At 40.7% G+C, this 25,393-nt stretch overlaps 1 protein-coding gene across 2 annotated transcripts in view; it reads left to right on the forward strand.

Annotated features, from left to right (window-relative positions):
* The window catches only part of Supt3h (SPT3 homolog, SAGA and STAGA complex component), a 333,205-nt gene that overhangs the window by 231,749 nt on the left and 76,063 nt on the right, over positions 1-25,393 (forward strand). For both annotated transcript variants that reach the window (XM_021186140.2, XM_021186139.2), the window contains exons 7-10: positions 17,154-17,229; positions 20,555-20,667; positions 21,951-22,058; positions 25,093-25,263. In XM_021186140.2, coding sequence (XP_021041799.1) covers positions 17,154-17,229; positions 20,555-20,667; positions 21,951-22,058; positions 25,093-25,263 — 468 coding nt within the window. The remainder of the gene's footprint in view (positions 1-17,153; positions 17,230-20,554; positions 20,668-21,950; positions 22,059-25,092; positions 25,264-25,393) is intronic.

Consider the following 25,393-nt stretch of genomic DNA (forward strand, 5'->3'; position numbering starts at 1 on the left):
TCTCTCTCTCTCTCTCTCTCTCTCTCTCTCTCTGTCTGTCTCATACAGTACTGGCATGAATATGGTGTGGGTGACTACTGGATCTATGATTGAATATAAGGGCTGCTCCCCAGGAGGAACTGTAAATCTGGCCCAAGAGTTCACACATTTTTAAAAATTAATAGTCAGCATTTTTAAAGTTTATATTTATTCATGCACATGCATGTATGTGTATGTGACACATGTATGAAGCTGTATGAGGAGCCTAGAAGAGATGCTTCCCTGATGCTAGAGTACATAGATGGTTGTGAGCTACCAAGTAGTTTCTGGGAACAGAACATGTGTCCTCTGAAAAACCAACCACTTGTGTGTGTGTGTGTGTGTGTGTGTGTCTGTGTGTGTGTGTGTGTCTGTGTGTGTGTGTCAATGTGCATGTGAAGAGCAGAAATTGACATCCTTTGTCTCCTTCCTTAGTTGCTCTCCATCTTGTGTTTTTGAGATAGGATCTCTCACGGAACCTGAAGTTCATTATCTAGACCATCTGGTCAATAAGCTTCATGTAGTTGACCAGGTCTCACTCTTAATTTCTTGTAATCCCCCAGCAGTGGGATTGCAGCCATGTATTCCTGAGGAAGAGGACTGATGTTCTGTGAATGTGGGGATCTGAACTTGGGTCCTCATGCTTGCTTATTGGGCACTTTACTAACTGAACCATCTCTCTAGCCCTGAAATTGTCTTAATTAATCATGACCTTTCCTGTGCCTGCATATACTAGGTATAGTTTGAGGTCACCTAAACTGAATAGCTCTTTATGAAGTAGGTAGAAGTCTACCATTACTAAGCGTATTTCATTTAGAAACAGAACACTTCTGGTATTTGAGGTAATTTTATTAAATAAAATTTGGCACTTCCTGCTGATTGCTTTTAAGGTTATTTGAGAGGTTGGATTTCCTCCTGAGAAAAGAACTTGGCCATAATATTTAAGCAATTAAAGAGTTTATATTCAGTGTTCTGACAGTGTTCAGATAGCAGCTATCATGTGCTAATTAAAAGGTATGTGTCAGTTGTGCTACCATTAGATAATACACTATTCCTTACATATGTAAAAGATGCCATTGTCTTTCTTATGATGCAGAGAATGTTGAGAGGCATTACCTCTGAATGGTAAGCAGAGGCAGGGGCTCATGTTAGAGGCTGCAGACCACATAAAACTTTAGTTAAGTCTTCTACCTCCATGCGATACATTATTTGATTCACTGTTTAGAAAAGTTCTTAATTCCTCAGGCTGATTTCTCATGTTGGAAGGATCTGTGGCTTCTCTGCATCCTAAAGATGGAGAGAGAGGTGCTGGGCCTTGGACTCGAAAGCACCAAGGAAATCACTTTAGCAGCACTGGAAAAGAAAAGGAATTTAAAAAACCCAAAATGCTATTTTTTTCTGTGTTGGTTGTCCTCTTGTTGTTCAGAGGCCATGTGTTGTACAGAGCCATGTGTTTTCGCTGTTTTATCTGGAGGCTAGATAACACACCACAAGCAGTTCAAGTCCTTAGTGTCATCGCCTTGAGAGAAGCAGGCCAACTCTACCTTCAGTCTAAAGGCTCAGGAAATGGCCTCTGTTTGACCGGGCAGTGTGGCTGGAAGGTAAGGTCACGCTGTATCTCTTCCACCTCAGTGACTGTATTATAAGCTTTAGGCTGGGAGGCAGCAAGGGAGACAGTGCCTAAGCTGCAATACTACAGCAGACCAACACACACAAGCATGTATACAAACACACACACACAGTGTTGATCTTGAGACTCTAAGTATTTTGTTTTAAAAATGGCTTTCATATTGTAACTGTAATTTACTTCAAAAAGTTACAAGGGTAGCATATGGCTATCTTAGACTTAAAGTAATATGGCTTGTGAGCATAAATAAAAACTCCCACTAAAGTCCACAGAATATGAAATATGAATATGAAATATAAAGTAAAATGTGCTTCATCAAGTTCTTTCTCTTGAAAAAATTATTGTATGTAAGAACTATACCACATTTTAAGGAAAATGTTTCTTCAAATCTACTAACTACTGTGCTACTCTAGCAAATATTTAAATATTGTACTGCTTTCTCTGAAGACTTAAATTTAATTTTCCTGTTAGCCAAGAGACTGAACCCTCAAATCCATCTTCTTTTGTCAGCTTAAATGTTTCATTTTCCTACAGAGTTTGTTTTCTAAAGTGTTAGAGACATACCGGATCTAGTGTACTTTTCAGAGGAATCCAGAGGGGGCTGTTGATTATTTTGCTTTTATTTATCTTCCTTTTTTCTCACTAGCCTGTTTCTGTTAATCAGAAAGCCAAAGTCTCATCTCGCACTCTCTATCCTCTGCCTATCTGAAATCACTCAGGGCACACTGCTCTGAAGGAGGCTGTGAGGATTTGCACACATCTGCTGTTACTTGATTACTGAGGGTCTCTTTTTCTTGTGCTCATCATGCTTATGTGACACAGATCAATATTTCAAGCTTTTTCACACATGTTTGCAAAGAGTGTTGATGTCCGCTTGAATAGTCTAGGTTAACTTTTCTCAAATGAGATAATTTGCTAAGACACTTCAATGTGACATTTCCTTACTTGGAAGGGCCACTGCATTGTTTGGCCTCAGTACGATTCACATGGTAGCTTATACCTCCCCTATTGTTCTTTGGTAGGTCTTACACTTCTCACATTGGACCACATTCACTCCAGCCTGGGGAAAGAGCCATTTGAAGCCATGTCAATAACTGGCTCTGTTGAATTCACACTTATAACACTACCTGTATTCTCTCCTTTCTCTTTCTATTATGAAAACTCAGATTATTTTTTAATTGTTGATTTATTTTTATGTGTATGGTGTTTACCTGTCTGTGCACCCTGTGAAAGCCAAAAGTGTACATTGGATCCCCTGGGACTGGAGTTACAGACAGCAGTGAGCTGTTGTATAGTATAGTGTTGTACAGTATTCAAAGAAAGAATAGAACCCAGGTCCTCTAGAAGAATAACCAGTGCTCTTAACCACTGAGCATCTCTCCAGCCCTGAAATTGCAGATTTTGTGTGTGTGTGTGTGTGTGACCTTGGAGAGTATAACTCCCCAAGTTATACTTTTCTGTTTTCTTTTTTTTTATTGGATATTTTCTTTATTTACATTTCAAATGTTATCCCAAAAGTCCCCCATAACACCCCCCTGCTTGTGGACGTTGTACATCGTGGTGCGGAGCCTAGTGCGCACCACGATGTACACCCTACACTGGGGCATCTCTCGAGTCTTCATAGGACCAAGGACCTCTTCTCCCATTGATGCATGACAAGACCATCCTCTGCAGCTGGAGCCATGTGGAGTCCTTTGTTGATGGCTTAGTCCCTGGGAGCTCTTGAGGGTCTGGTTGGTTGATGATGTTGTTCTTCCTGCGGGGTTGCAATCCCCTTCAACTCCTTCAGTCCTTTATCTGACTCCTCTATTGGGGATCCCATGCTCAGTCCAATGGTTGGCTGTGAGCATCCACCTCTGGCAGAGCCTCTCAGGAGACAGCTATATCAGGCTCCTTTCAGCAAGCACTTCTTGGCATCCACAATAGTGTCTGGGTTTGGTAACTGTATATGGGATGAATCCCCAGGTGGGACAGTCCCTGGATGGCCTTTCCTTCAGTCTCTGCTCTATACTTTATCTCCATATTTGCTCCTGTGAGTATTTTGTTCTCCTTCTAAGAAGGACCAAGGCACCCACACTTTGGTCTTCCATCTTCTTGAGTTTCATGTTGTCTGTGAATTATATCTTGGCTATTTGGAGCTTTTGGGCTAATATCCACTTATCAGTGAGTGCATACTGTGTGTGTTCTTTTGCAATTCGGTTACCTCACTCAGAATGATATTTTCTAGTTCTATCCATTTGCCTAAGAATTTCATGAACTCGTTGTTTTTAATAGCAGAGTAGTACTCCATTGTGTAAATGTACCACATTTTCTGTATCCATTCCTCTGTTGAGGGACATCTGGGCTCTTTCCAGCTTCTGACTATTATTAATAAGGCTGCTATGAACATAGTTGAGTATGTGTCCTTATTACATGTTGGAGCATCTTCTGGGTATATGCCAAGGAGTGGTATAGCTGGGTCCTCAGAAAGTACTATTTCCGGTTTTCTGAGGAACTGCCAAACTGATTTCCAGAATGGTTGTACCAGCTTGCAATCCCACCAGTAATAGAGAAGTGTTCCTCTTTCTCCACAGCCTCACCAGCATCTGCTGTCACCTGAGTTTTTTACTTTAGCCATTCTGACTGGTGTGAGGTGGAGGGTTGTTCTGACTTGCAGAAAACGCAGATTCTTAATTTCACAGGCTCTCTTCCATTACAAATGTCACAGTCCTCTTGTTACCTTTAATTAGAGATGCAAAAAGAAGCTTACCTTCTGACATCCAGTTGAGAGACAAGAAAACTAATACGGAACTGATGTGGCACATACAGTGTCATACAGGAGGCCTCATTCACAGTGCACTTTTGAGATGTGTATTTCCCAGACTCTACAAACCAAATATAGAGGTGGAGAGATGCCTCAGAAAGTACAAACACTTACTGCTCTTGCAAAACATTCAGGTTCAGGTTCCAACTCCCATATTGTGGCTCACATCTGCGACTCTACCCTCCAGGTGATTCAGTACCGTCTTCTGACCTCTGGGACCTGCATATGCATGGTGTATGTATGTACATGCATACATTCATACCTACATACATACATTCATACATACATACATACATACATACATACATACATACATTCATACAGGCAAAACACTCATACATAGAATGAAAATAAATAAAACTTTAGGAATCTAATAGATTGTTTCATTGAAATTTTTTCTATAAAAAGAATTGGTAGAAATAGATTGAGGCTAATTTCCAGTGTGAACCTCAGTGGACTAGCTAATCTTTTACATCTTATTCTTAGGACCCATAACCATGAATCATTGTAAGGCTCTCTGACTGAGAGGTAAGCTACAGGTAGAACTAGGAATATTAACAGCTCTACCAAGGAAGAGAGAACTCAGGCACATGAGAGTGCCAAGGAGAGGTGGCTTGCCCAAGCATTCTTGTTATATGGCAGACAAAGGCCTATGCATAGGAGACTGGCTTTCTCAATTAACTCACTCTTTTCTCTCTCTAATGGTATAGAAATCTGTAAGCAGTCACATTGTTGCAATTCAGTGACACTGTTCCACAGTATGTATAGATTGGGCTGGAATGGTGGCAGCCTTGTGTAACACTGTCTAGGCCTCTGCACATGTGTCTTAAATTCATTTATGTATGTTTTTTCTTTATAGACTCCTCCTCAGAATAAAAGTCTCTTAAATGAAACTGGAATTCTGATGAAATTTCTTTAGCTCTGACTAGGCTTCCAGTAAAGAGATTGAATAGAGCAAGTCAAGAGTAGTGGTTGGTTCCTCCTGCCAGATGGCATTCACACAAGACTATATACATGCAAAGAGATGGGATATTTAAGTGTCTATGAACTGCTCACTGCTTTTTATATCATTCACCTTCCTTGAGTTATCCTAGTCAACCTAAACTGTGAAGGCAGGAAACATTAACAAGTCTGGGCCTTCCTTTACTTGTGCTTCTTCATCTCCTGCAGTTAGGACAGTACTAATAGCAGCTTGTTTGTCTGACTGTGGCCCTTCCCTTATCTCCTCAGAAAACTTTATGAAGTTTAAAAATACATAGACTTAAATTTTTAAAAAGTTGATGAGCAATATTTCATTTGAGACTCACTACAGATCTTTATACTTGCAGAAATTTATTCTGGAATCATTGAGTTGGGACACATAAAAATCATGGATTTATTCCTCAGTCACATATCATGGCAGATCCAGCTGCCTGCTCCCCAGGATTCATGTTGTTCTTCCTGGGACCAAAAGTCTAACTTGTAGCTGGATACTTTGCCATTCAGATGAGCTACCACATTTCTTTTCTTACCTCCATCTAGGTTTGGTCATGACCTATGAAAAGTTAGTCAAATACACCTTGGGGCTTCACAGTGGTCTCTTTAAAGATGGGGAAGTGCAGTCTCTCCCCTTCTTACCTTTGACTTATTTGAGTGTGAAGGCTGGAAAGCTATTATGAATCACGAAGACAAGGCCATAGCCTAAAATGTCAAAGCCAGCATTGGAGGAGCCTGAGGCTTTGATGACCTCAGTGTGTGGTGTCTGAAGGCTATCACCAGTGTTCATTTATGTGAGGAAAGATGAACTTCTCTCTTGCCTAAGCAACTATTAGCTGGAGTAGGTTGTTTTTCTAATGCTCTAGAAAAAACTAGAAAAACCCTATCTTGGTAAGTTAGAATATACCTCCTACTAGAAAATAAGTCATGTTTTCAAATAGACCTGGTTTAATTTCAAAATAAAAATTATAGTTGGGGAAGGTAAATGCTTCTAAATGCTCACCGATGATTAAATCCCATGTTGCCTAACACCAGAGAATCTGGATCTGTCTCATACTGTTTCTGATTTATGCAGGAAGCAAACTCATGGGTTGTCAAATTGTGAAACACACCTCCTTTCTGTGCTGACATCCAGGAGCAGACACTTAGCTGTCAGGAGTATCATCATTCCCGATGTGTGGAGGAAGCTGTAGAAAGGGCTCACGGCAGCCACTGGAGCCTTTTCCTTGTATTCTCACTGTCCACTGCCAAGCCCCACTTTAGCCTTCCTCCAGGACATTGATTTCCCCACTTAGGTAATGCTTTCTCAGATGATTGACAAATTAAGTCTATTTTTATACTGAACGAGTACTTTGTCATGGTCTCTGATTTTCAAAGGACAATCATAACCACAGGACAAGTGTTAATGTCTTAATGTGTCTCTGCCTAAGAGATGCTAATTTGAGAAGTTTTGTTCTTGAAGACTCACTGACATCAAAAGACTGAAGAAATCATCCAGTATTTATGACGGGGTTTCCTGCCTCTTAAGTTCCGGAAGAAAATAGAGGAAAGGATTTGATTTTAGGTCTTTATTTTTATTGAGTTTTTTGTTAATCAAAATATCCACCCTGCTACTTGTGAAATTAAAATCTGTGCTATAGAAAATAAGTACCATCTGGGCTGCATTTTTCCCTGCCTCCTCTAGAGAACAGTGTACTGGAGCATGCTCACTTCCCTGTATGCCTGGGATGCCTATGTAATACAGTAGGTAATCCTCACTGCAGAGTGCTGGGACCAGAAATACAGCTTACAGTGTGTGTGAGACATCAACTTACTGGAATACCTAACAATGATTGCCATCCCTTCAGAAATGACTCAGAAAGTATAACCTCTGCTTTCAGGAGATGACTCTGTAAGTGTGTGTAGGCATATGATGTATTGCACACCTTTGTGATAATTCCACAGCACTTCTCCATTTTTATTAAACTATATGCTCATTTATAAGGACATTTCTAGGTCTTATTAAAATTATCTGTTGCTTAGATTTGGGAAGGTCTCCCATTCTGCAGAAACCATAGCCAGTTTCTTCTTGAAGCCAATAAATAACATTTCAGGTGTAATTTTCTAAAATTATTTCAAGTCTTTTAAGCCTCTACAGTTGCAACATGAAATATTAATTTTCAGTAGATTGTAGGTGATTTAGTTGATCAGATAAAAAGTATCTTGTCTGAAGAAGGAATGTTCTAGGATCTGGTAGCCTAGTAGCCTCATCACTTGCTGTACAGTAGGATTTAATTCCCGTTGACTCGTGCATTTGAGCCCCTGTTCTCCAGTTAGTGATGCTGTTTAGAGAGGTTATGGAAGCTTTAGGAGGCAGTCTTGTTGGAGGAAGCACCTCACTAGGGCAGCTCTTGAGGTACCCTTGCCCATTTCCAGTGCTTTCTGTCTGCTTCCTTTGTACAGATAAGATGCAGCCAGCTAGCTTCCTTCTCCTGCCAACATGCCATGCCATGCCATTCCCACCATTATGGACTCTAGCCCCCCGGAACCCTGGGCCAAATAAACCATTTCTTCCTGACCTAGCTTTGGTTATGACATTTTATCACAGCAACAGAAGAGTAACTAGTGCAGTGTATTGGAGTCGTCGTATTGGGCCAGCAGTCTGTAGGAACTCTGTACTGCTGTATTATTCTGTACATCTAAAATTATTTCAAAATAGTTCCATATGGAAAGCCATAAAGAGCACTCGTTTCTTTGAGTGTGGAGGAGAAATAACAAAGGCTGCCCGTCCTCACCGGGATGATTGCTGAGGGGATGAACATGAGGCTGCAAATCATTTCAGCTGCTGATCCCTGCTGTGACACTTCTCATCTGACTTCACCCCTCTTCCCACCTCTGAGCTCTTTCTCTTCCTGCCAAAGTTGTTCTTGCTTTTTGTAAAGCTTTTGTGGTTACTTTATTTAAGGTGAAATGTTGTCTCACTGTTGCCAGGCTACTAAAACAATCCTCCTTTCTTCATTTCTCTTTGCAATCCATTCTATACCCTCTGGGCATGCAGTGTTAAGCCTTCTTACCTAAGAGTTGGGCCTAATGGCCACTGACATTTAATCAAATAACAGTTATAATACATTTACTCATAAGTAAAAGTTGAATAAAATTTGGGCACTGACATCTAAGGGAATGGGGATTTCATCATCAACTATCTTAACCGAACCCATTTTGTTAAATAACCATAATTATGGGTTTTGCATTTATGATTCCAGAGGATTTTGCTGCTCTGCATTCTTTGAAGCCTCAGAGGCAGTCATTGTGCTTAGGTTTCTGGAAGTACCTAGAGTGGATCTAAAACCAGAGCCAGGGCTTCTGTGTAGCATCAGTCCCCAGCAGACTCGCTCATCCAAAGGCTTTACACCCCCACTTAGCCAGGCATGACTCCTGCATTCTGAAAACTGTCCTGAGATCTGAGGAGATAGCTTAAGTGTTAAAGACCTTGCCTTGAAGCAAGAGGACTTAAGTTTGATCTCCAAAGCTCACATAAAAAGAGAGGAAGTTTATAATCCTGATGCAGAAAAAGGCAGAGACAGGTGAATCTCTGGGGCCTTCCATCAGCCAGCCTAGCCTACTTGTTGAGCTCCGGTCCAGTGAGAGACCTTGTCTCAAAAAAGAAAATGGTAGCTGTTGCTTGAAGAAGAATACCAAAGGGTATATGTTTGAAAGTCTACAAATACATGCACATGTATGTGCACACAGGAACACACACCAGAGTTTTGAAATGTATTAGTATGTTTTTAAAATAAGTATAAATATCATTAAAAGTACTAGTTTTTCTAATCATAGGAACATTTCTGCTTTTCCTGTTAATATTTGGAAATTTTCTTTTTTGTATTTGACACAAAAGTACTTTTGATGCTTGTGCTTTCTGCTCTGTTCTCAGGGCAGTCATGTTCGGTGAAACCCATCATTTTTGCTTTGTTCCTGTGACTAAAGTCTCAACGTATCAGAAAATCATTTTCTCTCTTTTGTTCTTGTTAGCTCGTGCGTCCAGCCTGCTGGGCCTCGTGTGCCTGCTCATGAGCTTCATCTCTGACTCACAGCTCAGCTGACTGAGGAGAGAAAGGCTAGCTTCAAAATGGCTGTGAGCATTCCTGCAGGGGAATAAACAGTCTAGCTTCATTTGGTTTGCTTCTGTTCTCAAGTGCTACCAGGGTGTAAGGCCTCTCTATCCTCCGTGATTTATTGCCTGGACAATTGCCCTGTTCTGGTGATGTCATTTCTTCAGCAGAACACAATGTAGTAGACTTTGTCAGCCTTCTATTTATAGTTGATCATTTGTGGGGAGGAGAGGGCTGGAAGTAATTTTATTCTGGGTTTTGGGATTTATTTTGGGTGTTGTTGTTGTTGTTGTTAATTTTGTGTTATGTTTATTTGTGTTTTGTTTTGTCAGGCAGGGTCTTATTCTGAAGCCCAGGTTGGCTGGAGACTCACCCAGGCCAGCCTCAGATTTACTACCATCTTTGTGCTTTAGCAGGCTGAATGCTAGTGTTGGAGGCATGAGTCACCATGCCTAGGCTTGCTTCTCTTTGATTATGTAAAGTACGTGTGCTTCAGATTTGCTGCTCAGTGGTCTGATAGCCCAGGTTTTCAAGGTTTCTCTTTGAGGCAAGTGATGAGAAACATGCTGAACTGACACACCATTTCCTCATAGAAAGATTTGAAAGGGTGTTGACCTTTCAGACTACAGCAGTACCCCCAACTCAATGGAATGGGGGCATTGTTCTGCTAGAGAGCTTAGTCTTGGTCAGCCCAGCCTTGTAAGAGTTACCTTACACAGTTAGAGGGAAGGCCTGAGCCACGCACCATGCAGCAATCTCTATGCAGATCATCCAGGCATCAAGCCTACAAGGACCAAAATACCTAATGGCATCCTTTTCATATTTGTCTTCCAAGAACTAACCATGACAGCCTGTCTGGATAGTCTGTAAAGCTCAAGACCTTTCAGTAATGTTACCAGAAAAAAACCTCCTGTAACTTAGCCAGGACTCATACTTTGTGATGCAAACACCTCCTCCTGAAAAAAGGAAAACCCACAAATAGATGTCACAGCATCCTCATTCAGAAAAGGGACCTTTCTCCTACTACTTCTTTAAAGGGCTGGACAGGCATTTGCATGAATTTTATTTTGTCAGCTTGGTTACTCCACATCATGTTATAACTTCAGGAGCAGTAATAAAATTAATACTAACACTAAATGTGAATTTACAACAAAGTTGTGTTTTGTTTTAATAATAACCTTTCATTAAAGAAGACATTTTGTCCCAGAAAAGAAATACTTCATCTGATTTTCTTCATTACTAGCCTACCTAATAAACTCAAATGAAAAGCCTTCAGCAGACATTTTCAATACATCCTTTTAATATTTATGATTGTGTTTATTATATAACCAATTTATGTTCATTCTTCATAGGTTAAAATACATAGAAAAGATAAAAGTTCTTTTAGTCAGATGGATTAATATTTTTCAATCTGCAAATATAGATCAAAACAAGAAAAAGAAAATCCAGCTGAAAGGACTCAGTTGTGACTAAGTGACAGATGGCCTCAGTGTGTCTCAGTGCTGCTCTGTGCCCATTCACTCACTCACTTCCATTACTGTGACCCTTTTGGATCTCCTGATGCCCTGGAGTCCACAGCTGCTCCTTCAGGAAACTGCATAGGACGCTCTAATTCATTCCTAATGCCTGTGACACATAAAACTGCTATATTATGAAAGCCATTCTGAGTGAACAAATTAATACCACTAGAAATTGTTGCTTTTTTTTAAAACCGGCCATGCAATAGCAAATGCACTGTGTTTTTATTATCCTATGAAAACTGTGAGTCAAAATAGAGTCAACTTTTAGTTTTAAGACTGTATCTTTTAATACTATAAATTGGTTCTCTAAGTGTTGTGTGTGTGTGTGTGTGTGTGTGTGTGTGTGTACAGGTGTACATTTTATGACTTGTGTAAGTCAAGCAAAATTACCTCAAAAGCAAAGATTTCCTTCTAAACTTGTTTTTATTTATCTTATTTTATCTATCTGTCTATCTCTCTATTGATGACTGAGCATGATGGCACATAACTATAATCCTTGTGCTGTAGAGCACAGATAGATATTCCAGGCTAGCATTGTCTATGTGTGAGACACCAATTTAAAACAATATAAACAAACAACAAAAATCCCAACATTTTTTCTGGTTGTAATTTAAGATATATGTACCTAGGTAGAGATGGTTCAGAGCCAGATCAAGTTTATACTGTGGAGGGGCTTTGGATAGCCATTTGTACTTTTTTTAACTTAAGAGGGAGAGCTGTGAACTCAGTCTGTGGATAAAGGAAGGTCTACTCCAGGGCATTCTGTATATCAACGCCTTTTTGTTATGTTTTTTTTGTAATATAGTTGTCCCCAAGATAGGTTGTGGATGGAACAAATCATCTATTGCAAAAAGATGGGTGTTCTGTGAAAGGAATAGAAGAGGAACTCTGGCCATGTGTGGAGGGAGTCTCACTTGATGTGGTAGGGAACCTACTCAATTACAAGCTGGCACAGTAGGCAGAGTGTGTGTGTGTGTGTGTGTTTCTGGCCACACACACTAGGCTTCTGAAGTCTCTCTAGAGCTACTGACACGCATGCCTGCCTGTCAGGCATTACCTTACAACTCTGGAAGGGACGTTTCTTCAGTATTGGGTGCGCTTTGCTTTCTTCCAGCAAGTGAGTACTCCCACCAGCCACTCCAATGGGGCTTTCAAGTTCATTATCTTGTTCTGATCCATGAACAAGATTCTTTCCATTAGAAAGGGGCTTCACTTTCAATTACAAAAGTCCTAAGAGCAATAAAAATGGGAGTTGTTTAAAAAAAAAAAAAGATTGTTTTTGAGGTATGAAAGCAGATAAACTTTTTTTCTTTTTCTTTTTCTTTTTTTTTTGCAGATAAACTTTTATTTGGGTTTGAAAGTTATGTTCTGTGATTCTGAGTTACTCAAGAACAATAGATGTCATGTGTGTTGAGAAACTTGCAGGAGATATACCAGCACATAGCTTCTGTAACCTTTGAGCACGCTTCAATGAAAGCACGTGGAGAATGTGAGCGGTGTGCTGCATAACTCACCCAGATGCTGTGTGCTGCTGCAAGCAGTGACTGTTGCTGCCCAAGGTGCATTTCAAAGGCACAAGCTCCTCTGCTCTGAAATCAAAACTTTACTGAAAACCCAAATTAACAGTTAGGTACTGAGGGTCTGTTGTATTCAAGATACTGAAAACACCACCAACAACAAATTCTACATAGAACCGGTTAGCTGCAGACATTCTTTCTTTCCTGATTTCACTTAGGTTGGATCCAGAAATTATTCCCATCTGACATGGGAATCTTCCTTCATAGTTCATTATACAGTAACCAGTATAGGCCAAAACTCCTTGGTGATAAAATGGGTAGCTAGTAACATAACCATTCCTTTTTACCTTTAAAAAATTAAAAATACAAAACCTATACCAGTTAGATGTTAGAATATTGTCAGATATTTAGAAGATTCTAGCAATAATAACTTCAAAGGCAGTGCTTTCCAAATTCGCTCTTATTTTGTTAGATAGTAAGGCCAGCAAGTTGAAGAAAAAGTGACTGTTGTGTATTTTTCTGAATGTTGGGAATCAATGTTGTTAATAATCCCCAAGGAAATCAAATCATATGTGGAACTGGCCTTGAGGATACAGAACTTGAGTCATCTGCAGATGACCTTGTGCTCATGTGGCCTTGAGCTCAAAAGAGCCTTGTGTAATTGAGAATGCCCAATGTGCATGAATGCTGAGCTGAGCCAGTGACCATTATTCATCCATACTCATCGGGATTTGCCCTTCTCATATTCTAAAAAACATGAAGGTTGGGTTGGGTTGAATTGGGTTGGTTGGTTGGTTGGTTTGGTTTGGTTTAGTTTGGAGTAGATAGTTGGTTACTTGCTTAGGTTTTTGAGAGAGGATCTTACTGTATTCAGATTTATGATCCTCCTGCCTTAGCCTCACAAGCACTTGGATCATGGGTATTTGTGAGCATACCTGGGCAAAACAGGCTTTGTAAAATTCCAGGTTTGTGACCATAGTGAATCGTCAGGTAAACTTGATAACTCCCCCTTAGAGAGACACTTTTAAAATTAAGCTTGCTGTTGGACGCTTTGTCTAGAAGAATCCAGAACATGGAGGGAGCGTAGTTCCTGCTGTGGTTCTCACGGTGCACACAGGTCTCTCTTTCTAGAAAAAGTTGTATGCCTGAATCGACACTTTTGGAGACAAACTTCACTTCTAACTTTGTCTCTATTAACTATTAACTTTAGCTTCTCCGGCTCAGTGCTTTCAATTGTAAGAGGGATTATTAAACTGTTTGGTTTGCTCTTTGGTCTTTTGTTGGGTTTGGGTTTTTTGGTTTTTTTTTTTTTATTTTATTTCTGTTTTGTGTATCTCAGAGGTTGTGTTTTCTGTGTAGACAGTATTATTTCAATCATGTTGTACTAAGCTGAATAATATTTTCCCAGAGAGTTCTTTGTTACCAGGATTAGAAAAGGTTCATTAGTGTATACTATAGAATGTACTGGCATCTGAAGGGAGGCAGAAGGGGAAGTGGAATTTGGGCACCACAAAAATTAAGAGCCATGACTATTTAATATATGGACAGTCTCTTGATTCTTTTAAATAGAACTTCATTTTAAAATCTGCTTACCCTGTCCTAGAATTCATATAATTTGGTCATAATTCTTGAAATTCCTGGTCATAGATCATCCTACAAGGACACTGGATTAAAATTTTAGTTTCATCTACAAAGAGCTTTGATAACACAAATATCCAGTGCTTCTGTTAAATCACACCTCTTCTAACCTCTATTTTTTTATCTATAAAATGAAGAGGCTTGAACAAGTAAACATAAAGCTGCCCGTAGCTCTCCCATACCATGCCCATGACTCTTTCCCTGCGTTGGCCACCCTACATGAGTGGTGCCTGTGTGCTAGGCACTGATAATGGCTTCCTGTGGGTGCCCTAGGGCCAGCTTCCTAATGCTGCACAGCTCAGAGGTTAGATGTTAAAGGAACTGAAAAGAACTAAAGATGAGCTGCACAAAAGGAAGAGGCAGAGGAGAGGGTGTCGGGAAGTAAGAGGCTAGCTGTAATGACATGAAGCCCTTCACATGTCTGTGAGTGTCTTTAAAATGGCCTGGGATGATAGGCTTTGCAAGGACAAAATCTCCCAACTGCCACACACTTAATTTAGTTAAAGCTGGCCACCCTGGCAACCTTAATCTCTCAGGATAAGTCCTCCTTAATTTAAAAGGCTAGAAGTCCTAATTGCAGACACACCAACTATCTTAGCATATATACCAAAGCCAAATCTTGATTGTGGGCAAGAAGAAAAGTATTAGGTAGAAGAAAAATATGAGTAATTCCTTTAGGACTGTTGTGTCTTTGTCTGAGTGCTTTCTGTCTAGTCCTGTGTTGGGGGATATGGTGGCTGGCTCCAGGGTAGCAAAGCAGAGAGTGTAGGAGTCCTGCTGCTGAGGGCTGGGTACATCCCTGCCCTCTGCAATAGAAGAGTTGCATTTGTTCACTCACACTGCCCATTGCTTGTTTACTATGTGCCAGCTATGTTTCCAGGACTTAAAAATTCGAACATGACAGGTTCTCACTATAATCACACACAGAAGCACACACGCACATGCTTACATAAATACATATGAATGGTACAGTGTTATCAGTATGATATGTGTTTAAATAAACACATCAGTAACCTACTATGTTTGTTCAGAACATGAAAACACATGTTTGCTCTTTATTTTCCATCAGCAAACAGTTATTGATTGAGTCATATCACAGTAAAACAAGAGACCAGTGGCTAGGGAGATAGCTCATTTGGCAAGTTACTGCTATGCAAGTCTAAGGACCTGCCCAGGGAAAATCTGGGCCTGGTTGGGTGTGCCAGTAATCCCAGCATGGGCAGGATGGGAGGATGGAAGGTAGCAACAGGCAAATCCCTGCAAGCTCCTAGGTCAGCCAGCCAGAACTGTGTAGGGAAGTTCTGGAAGAGAACTCTCACAAACTAAAGGTGGAAGACACCTGAGACCAGCACCCAAAGTTGTTGGCTGATGGCTGCTGGCTGCAGACATGTATGTGCCAGCACACACCCCATACACATTCTACATGCGAATAAATAGGTAGATATGAGAAACTAAATCACACATAGAGGTGTGTGTGTGTGTGTGTGTGTGTGTGTACACATGTTACCTATGTAAAATACTTGCTGATGTATACTCAGAAATTACACTTTAATCAAGCAGGCAAATGATCAAGAAAAGTCTAGATTTGTGTCCATGTGTTTGTCAGGATATATTATTGGAGAGAAAGGAAGAAAGGAGAAGAGGGATCAAAAGGTAGAAGAGGAGAGGAGAGGAGGCGGAGTCAAGAAGAACCTTGTTCTTAAGGATCCCCACCAGTAGGTGCTCCCTTTTTCCTTGCCCTTCCCTCATCTGTCTTTTCTGCCCTAAGAAGCACCTCAGGTGACAAACCTGTAAACCAACCGACAATGCAACTCACATCAGACAAGAAAGGAAAAATGACATGGCCATTAGAAATACTATGTTGACGATATCCACAGCTGTGAGAAAGAACATTTACAGAAAGTCCTTCCACTGCAGAAAAACTAAAATCTCAGGGATTTTTTTTTCTTTTTTCTTTTTTCTTTTTTCTTTTTTCTTTTTTCTTTTGCTGGTACTAGTCAGACTCCCCTTCCAAGAAGTACCAGGCTGTGTCATCTCAAACTGCTTCCCTTACCAAGGAAGCGGAAGCGGTCGTAGCCTTTGCCACCAAACCATGGGTGAAGTATAATTATGCTACCTCTGTGAGACAGTGTAGGAGCAAACATCTGCTGGACTGGATCAGGAAAGCCACGAGTGCAGCTAGCCCAAGCTGTGAATCATCTGTGGATGCAGATTAAAGGAGCTGTGTTGTGTTTACCTTTCCCCTTATTTTCTTTGTAATTGAGAAGACTGTTAACTCTGGCACTGTGTTCTGAGGGGGATATATGGATCTCAGGCATTGACTCCCGTTTTCATGTCGCCACACCACACTGTAAAGCAGATAGACGGTGATAGTTAATAATGGTTTCGATGTCTGCCTTCTCCTCCCCACAGTGTTTGCTTTTGTTTTTAAAGGATGGATAAATAGAACACATTAGAAGTGTGTTGGCTAAGTCCTTGAGTTTTAACTTTAATAGCAACAGAGCAGAAAGTATTGTAAGCTTTATTTCCAAAAGAAATAAACTTCACAACTGCCAGCTTTTACTTTGTATTTTTGTATTTTCCTTTCAATTACATGTGTGTGTACATGAACACAGAGCCAGCGGAGGCCAGAAGAGGGCCTCTGATCCCTTGGAGCTGGAATTACAGTTGTTTGTGATTCACCAGATGTGAGCACTGAGAACCAAATTCAGGTCCTCTGGAAGGATGGTACACTGTCTACCATGGACTCTGGCCCCAGCCCCAGCCCCAGCACAGCTCTGATTATTTATCATGGTTATGTAACATATTTCATGTCTGTCACCAGACTTGACTGCTCTCTTAGATCAAGAAAATGGTACAAAAAGCCTAAATATCTACTCTGGAAATGTATGTTAAGAGTCTATTTCTTTAAAAACTTGGGGTTGGTTGGTTGTTTTATTTATTTATTTATTTATTTTCCATTAGAGAGCAGAAAGACAGACTCGTACTATGGATTCAGCTCAATATGCAGAATTCTGTGAAAGCCGACAGTTAAGTTTCTGTGAGTACACATTTAACTTCACTAACAGATGTGTGAGGAATTGTGTTCCAGGTGTGCTAGATTGTGACACGCTCTCTGTTTCTTAGAAACTAGTGTATTCAGTGCATGCATCCTTACCGTCATTCCAGAAACAGTGTCTGTGCAGGGGAGCCTGAAGACCTCACTGTACTCTCCTGCTACACAGTTAACCGTGGTCAGAAAGTTGGAGCATATGCACTCAGAGGCAGCCATGGAACTATTCTCACGGCCTCTGTAATCAGAGCAGTCACTTTTTTCTTACTTTCCCATTTCCTGGTCATGCTTACTTACTGAAATACAGTATTGCTGACTGCACTTAACCCATAGTGACATTAGTAGTCATGACATTTAAAAGCCTCCAATGTTCACTATAAGCCCCATCCTCACTTTTATGCACACTCATGTTCCCACACAGTGGCTTCTCAGTCATGCACTTCCCGTTGTCCTCAGCCTCCTACTGCAGCATGCACTAAGTGCTAGTCAGAGCCATGAGTCAGTGCTTCTGCCATGGGAGTGACCTCACCTCACAGTGAAACCGGGGTCTTCCCTCACTGAACAGCAGCTGGGAAAAGCACTTGAGACCCTAACTATGGGCCAGACTGTATCAGCCCTGCGATGACTAGGACTCTTGCGGTAAAGGTCAAAAGAAAGTGCAATGAAGAGTCCATTTAAAACTATGACACAGTCACACATGACCCTCATCTGAGAAGTTATAGAAACAATGATGTCTTTAAATGAAAAGCAACTGTGTGGTCACGATAACCATGTATTTGATTTGGAGAAAGAAAATGAGAACAGCCTTTTAGATCATGAAGTGCAGATAAATGACACATTTCAAATCATACTGCCCCATGCAAGCATCAGTAGAATATAAGAAAACATGTTTTGGAAGATTTTTTTCTTAAAAACAAATATATTTTCCAATCTAACTAACAACTTGGCATAGGACATCTGTGAAGCATTAAGTAAATGACACTTCAGATCATGGCAATTTCAGCAAATGAGAGGGTTTTGTATGGTAATTTTGGGGCTTAAATACGGCATTCAAGTATTTTATAAGCATAAATCTCCAGTTCATAAAGTAGCATTTAGTGCAGTTGAACAATTTTTTAAATCATATTTTAAACTAAAATTCACAAGAAAAAAATGGAAGTGCTGTTGCAACTGATGGTCTTGGTCTTGTCGTGCATCTTTTGTTTGAAAACTGGGTTTTGTTATTTCTTTTCTGTTGTGTTATTCACAATGAAAAACTATAGTGGATGGAACATAATAGTTTCTCCGTCTGATAAAATTACAGAATAAGTAGCATATTATGTATAATTTTCTTTTCTGTGGGAAGAAAAGATTTTGTCATTTAAGAATATTTGCTCATATAGTGTCCATGAGAGCTTCATCATGGAACCTGGGCAGGAGACTCTGCTCCTACAACAGGAGGCGTCCCTGTGCAGGTGGAGAGTGTGGCTCTGGGCAGTCTTCTCCTCCTGATGAATTCCCAGGATGTGGGAACTGTGACCTGCCTTCTTAAGTATCTGTTCATGGCAGTTTCTGCGATCAGTGGTGCTATGAACACTGAGTGACCTCCACGAGCACACTGGGGCACATGTACACATACTGCCATAACCCTCACAGACAAACAGGTGTTAAAAAAAATATAAAGAATAAACTCTAGCATTTCACTAAAAATATTTTTGTTTAGTCATTTGTTTATTTGCTATAGACATGGTGAGTCTGTTAACAGCAGGCATTTTATTTTCTGGGAAAACAGTAGGGACTTACATCTCTACAGTCTGAGTGCTCACACTCTTGCAAAGACATTGCTAATTCTCTCACTCATGGGGCAGGGCTGAAAACTAATAACGATCCTTTTCTTACCTTAAAAGCAGGTTGCTTAAAGTAGTCACTGTGTGCCTCTGTGTTCCTAGTGCTCTGTCATGGGGCAATAGAGGAAGAAGGCCCATTTTATTGATCGTGCCAAATTGCTGCCTCTTTAACCTGAACTTGAGAAGTATTCCACAGATGTTGAACAAGCGTTTGTGAGCCGCTCCAGCTTGCTGGCTAGATGGAATGCTGCATGTCAGAGATCTGAAGACTGGTTACTTTAGAGAGGGGGCTTTGAGGGGGATTATCATCATTCTGCCACATTTGACAGCTTAGGACATGAGCATCAATAGCAAGGCCTCATGTCCTCTGTGCTTTATTTAAAGGAACTCTCCTGTATGTGGAGTGCATGAGAATTCTGACCAGAACCAAACACCATGCTCTGAGTTGGTGAGACTTACAGACCAGTAAGGCCACATTAGTCACAGGATAATCAATGTTTTGTTTTTAAGATTCCCTTACAGATATGATAAAATCTATACTCTCTGCCCTTCTCAATTACTAGTGAAATTAGTAATGTCTACAGAAGTCCAATCAGACTGTTAACTCAGGGCAGGTACAGGCATTTCATGAGAGGACTGTGTGCGGCCTGGCTTCATGTATGCATGGTCTGATTACCCAATGTCCAAGAATTTGAAGCATGTTCTCTGCTAGCAAAGAACTTATACCATGGTCTGAGAATTCTGTACACACATGAAATAAATGTGGCCATTTCCATCCACCATGTAAGAACCTTTTCCTTGGATGCTCAGGATTGGCGTTTAGGAGGTGATGGGTAGGGTGGGAGCAGATGAGAACAACGAGCTAGCTGAAGGCCAGCTCGCAGCTCTGGGCCAGAAGGGCAGAAAGTTTGGTTTAGAGAGTTAGGCCTAAGAATTTGGACATCTCCATAGTCAGCAAAGACATAGCTATGGGTTATCTCAGGCTAGCAATGGTTTGTTTAATTCTCAGTTCACAATTTTAGTAGTTCACAGTTTTGAGAAGGATTGGAAATGCAGTTTCTTTCTGTCTTCCTTCATCACAACTTTTTCTTCCAGAATTTTATTTCAACAATAAAATATGATGGTAACTAAAACTCTGGCCAATGGTAACATATTCCGAAGCACTGTAAGACACCCGATGATGAAAGTGTATGGTGTAAACATGCCATCCACCGTAGAGAGACGGTGAGGTGAGAGGGCGTAACGCACCAACCATACAATCCACCACAGAGAGAAAAGATCCATTGTATTCCTTCATAACCAAAGGTTCCAACTTGGCTTTCTTGGGACTAAAAAATTTAGATGTTAAAAAAAACTTTCTAAACATTACTTCTATGGGTGTTATTTCTTCTGTGCAGGTTTCAGGATAAAATTTCCAATTTCTGATGGTCATGTGAAGGCTAAAACATACTTAAAGTTAAAACTTCTATTTTCTTTTTAATTAATAGCCAAAAAAGCTTCCAAATTCCGAGACTGGCTGGACTGCAGCAGCATGGAGATAAAGCCCAATGTCATAGCTATGGAAATCCTGGCATATCTGGCATATGAAACAGTGGCCCAGGTACAGTCTCTGCTGTCGGTGCAGCTGCTCCCACTGGTCTCCACCCCTGCGACCATGGGCTGCCTTTTGATTCCACCTGCTACTCCAGCTGGAATGAGAACCCCAAACATTTTCTTCTGAGACACATCATAAATTCTAGAATTTAATCCAATTATGCTCCTTTGTATCACTAGCTCTCAGGGCTGTAAGCTTTTAATATGTTTTGTAATTTTGCTTTTTTAAAGACTCCTGTGTCTAGACCCACACAGACTTAATCTAGTTTACATTCCAGCTTGAAGTGTGGAGGGACTCACATGCCCCACCCCTCCCTGAAGAGTTATTGATGGTGTCTAAGGAAGGGGAGAAACAGTTTTATTTAAGGTTATGGTCCCAATAGGTTAAACATGCTCCAGTGGGTGGCCCCACTCCCAGGAGGCTGGGGTTAATAAAACAAAGATGGGGAGAGAAAGGAGGGAGTAGATCTGGGAGGAGTTAGAAAAGTTGGAAGTAAACTAAATATATTGTTTGCATGTATAAAATTCTTAGTGAATTAATACAAATGTATGTAAAACATCTGTTCCTTCAACTTTATCCTAACTAGTTATGGAATTCCATGTTGAACTCTTACATCCTCAAGGGACTTGTTCAAAAGCTTATTTCTGAACTTTGAAACAAGTGACTTTCAAAGTCTGTGAAGCCCTCTGATCTCTGGAAATAAGCAGGTATAGGATCATGGTACTCCAGGTGTAGCTCACTCTGGGTATGGTCTCTAGGCCACAGGATCAGCCTCTTTTTTTTTTTTTTTTTTGGTTTTTTTGAAACAAGGTTTCTCTGTGTAGCCCTGGCCGTCCTGGAACTCACTTTGTAGACCAGGCTGGCCTCGAACTCAGAAATCCGCCTGCCGCTGCCTCCCCAAGTGCTGGGATTAAAGGTGTGTGCCACCATGCCCGGCGGGAGGATCAGCTTCTTGTTAGCCCCTTTTGAGAATGAAAATCCTAGACTAGCCTAGAATCTTAGGGCTCATAGCCCAGAAATCCATATTTAAAATGCTACTATTGATAACAAAATGAAGTTTGAAAACTACTCCCTTAGAAAATCAAACATGTCATTTGTGATTGTGAGTTAGTTCAGTTGCCAGTGAGAGTTAGTTCAGTTAGTCAGTGAGAGGCTGTGCTCATGTCCAAAATGGATGGGAGGCAGTATTACTATCAGTACCATCCTGAGCATGCTACTGAGTGCCTCTTCTGTGACACTGATGGTTATTTCCAGCTATGTGACTTTATATCTGTTAACCTCTTCCTCAGCTGGTGGATCTGGCTCTTCTAGTGAGGCAAGATATGGTGTCCAAGGCAGGGGACCCCTTCAGCCATGCCATTTCTGCAACCTTCATTCAGTACCACAACTCTGCTGAGGTGAGTATCAGAGAATCTGGCGAGAGCGCATCTGTGCTGCTGTTACTTGTTTACATTAGGACTTTGCACTGATTATGTGGGATTGCACGGCCTTTACTTGGGGACTCTTAATGCATTGGCCATTGGCACAAATAATTATTGAGAATTTGCTGTGCCCATCTGAGGAACCACTTGATATGATGACCTTTTTCACCCTTTGGCCCCATTGTCTTTCTTAACCCTTAACTGACAAATGGATGGTTGCAGAACATGTCTTACATTGAAACATGTAAAGAGAAGAACTGGGGTGGGGCTGTAGATCAATGGCACAATTCTTACTTACCATGCAAGAGATACAGAGACTTTAGAGAGAACTGGAAGGAAGATTATCATGTAATAATTCCTATCAATTATTCATAACTTTGCATTTCATGTGCCAGTTTATTTCAACAATTTATATTGCCACAGCCCCATATATTTTCAGTTTGATGATCGGATCCTCTTGTCAGATCTATTTTGTACAGATAGGAAATTTTCTGTAGGAACTAGAAAATCTCACCAGGTATAACCTTTTACATAACTATGCACCACTTTCAGTTTCTAAAATATTCTCTACTAACACTATGTGCCTGACAACCAGAAATGAAGCCGAACATGTTGAATACATTTGCCAATATTTGAGTTTCTTAATAACAAAAACAGCACTTTCCTGTCATTCATGATAATGACCATAGAGAAGAAGGGTTAGGCTCACATCTGCATGTATAATTATAAGAGTGAGTTTAGAACCAGTTGACTGAAATGTATAACCTGAACACCGCAAAGGCCATTTAGTAGCACAGTCTACTTCCTGTTACTGTCCGTGGGTGAGGGTGGTAGCTCAAATAGTTTCTAAGATGTACTTGGGATTTGTTTTTTGCCAAGGATCTCTTTGGGTGTCTGAGAAATCCTGTAAATCCCTTTCTGGGCATGCTTTTATTTTTATTTAACTTTCTTAGTGTATCTTTGCATTCAGAGCCATTCTGTTAGTCTAAGGTCTCGCCATGGACCCCAAGTTATGAATTCTTTGCTCTGAGGTGTAGAACTATACTATAACATATGCCCATATAGCATCTTAGTAACCAGCTAGAAGTCAGCCCAACTCCTTTTCATAGCCCTTGGAGAATCACATTGGCTTGAAATCCAAGTAGGGATTGAAGTGTTTATACCCATTAAAAAGGTCATACATCATTATCAGTCACCATGTTTTTAAAAGTTCCTAAAGCTTACTTAGTTGATTAAACAGTCTTTATTTTCTTTATGTTTCAAACCCCAATTATGATGTCAAAGAGCGCCCTTTGCAGTGTCTTTGATGCTTTATGAGAGTGTGTATAGTGTGCTTTCCGTTAACATCAGACAAATTTGTTGTAACATTTCTAATTGAGGAAATTTACTGTGAACATAACAACCTAGTTTTCCCTTAACATTCAAGTGATTGCTTGCAAATCTCAGAAAACACCCCAACATCCCCATCCCTCTTGCTTGGTTCTCCAGGGTGGCCGAGCCGCCCTGGGCAACTGCTCAACAACCACAGGCGCTCTTCCCAGCTAAAGAGCAGTTGAAAAAAAAATGTCCTATGTGTACTGGGTTTCCTGGGCTCTCTGGGAGGTTGGAGCATGAGTCTCAGAGAACATCCTAACAGACTGTCAGTGTCAGCCTCGAGCTTTTTCCTGGCCTGGCAGCCACCCTCTCTCCCCTGTGACTGGTAGTCAAAGTAGACATTCATAGAGACTGTCTTCCTTCCTGCCTTTTATTACCTGATAAAATACAGAGATAATGCCCTGCTAAGGCTGTCTCCTCACTCATCAGCATTGCAAATCAGCAGCCAACATGAAGGATTGTGCCAAATATGGGCCAGCAGGACATCTGGAGAATGACAGGAGCTGGGTCCAGGGAGATCAAATGATTTGTAAAGCAAACAAGCAAGTATGTGAACAAGCATAGAAGTCAAGTTAGTGTACATTGACTCCCAAATCAGCAACCAAGAGAATTAAAATAAGCCTCCGTGTTGTGTGCATGTGAACGCTCTAGTCAGAATCAAAGTGCTGAAGGTATGAGAACTGATGAGGGAGAGGGAGAAAAAATGTTCTGGCCTCAGAAGCAGCAAAAGAACAGTTGAAAGAGGGATAGGAAAGGGTAACCGAGGAAACTAAGAAACTCATTAAAGAGATCTAATAGGAAACTCTAGTTGTATAGACTACTTAGAATTATCAAAGACTAGCTCAGGGATCTTGGCCATAGGGTGGTAAGTTCAAAGAGACGGTTTTGGAAGATCCCACACCAGTTGGATTACAGTGTATCGTAATTAGTCACCAGGTTGTCTGGAGTCATCTAAAGAGGCATCATCCTTAACACTAACTGCCTACAGAACTGAGCTTGCTAAGCTTGGCTCGCTGACACTAGACTAGCAAGTATAAGTCCTACATGTTCTAGATCTTTTTTCAGCATATGGTTTACACACATGGAGACATGATCCCTGGGAGTTATACAGATATTCCAAACTATATTTTCAAAATTCCTTAGAATGAAACAAAACTGATCCCAAGCATTTGGGACAAAAGATATTCAATCAAAATCAGCTTTATTCCTTCTTGTTTGATGGTGTGTCTGTACAGTCTGATCGTGGAAATACTGTTGAGACTCGTACCTGAGTTGGTCAAGGGTGTGCAGAGTCTTTCACTGCATTATAGAGAATGGTTGGTCCATATAGAGAACTATGATTAGTGTGATTAGTAGAACGCGGAGCGTGTAGATGAGACTCTTCAGGAAAAGTCCAGGTAGAAATATGGGTATCCTACAGAGTTAAAGAATTTGCAGAAGCAATGGTTGAAGAATTTTTATTTTTGTCTCAATAATTAGATTAAAAAGTATTATGACTAGAACTTTAAGGGAAAGACATCCATTTCTATGGAATAGATAAGAGTAAATATTTAAGCTATAAATAGTATAAAAACAAACGGCAGTCTCCTGTGGCTAGGAGATCAGTTCATTTCAAAGCCATATTATGTTTGTACAGGGGTCCTCCTGTTTGAAGTCCAGCCCAGACTCTCCTGAGAACACACCTCCTCCTACACCAACAGCTCCCTCTTCTGGATCACAGCATTCAGGTAGAGCTGCAGCTGGTTCTTTGGGGAATGGGAGCACAGGACAAGACACTGCCAAAACCAAGCAGCGGAAGAGGAAAAAGGTCAGTGCCTTTCTCTTTATCTGTCTTCCTTCCTTCCTTCTTTCCTTCCTTCCTTCCTTCCTTCCTTCCTTCCTTCCTTCCTTCCTTCCTTCCTTCCTCCTCTCTCTCTCTCTCTCTCTCTCTCTCTCTC

The sequence above is a fragment of the Mus caroli genome, chromosome 17 (genome assembly GCF_900094665.2).
Source record: "Mus caroli chromosome 17, CAROLI_EIJ_v1.1, whole genome shotgun sequence".
NCBI lineage: Eukaryota > Metazoa > Chordata > Mammalia > Rodentia > Muridae > Mus > Mus caroli.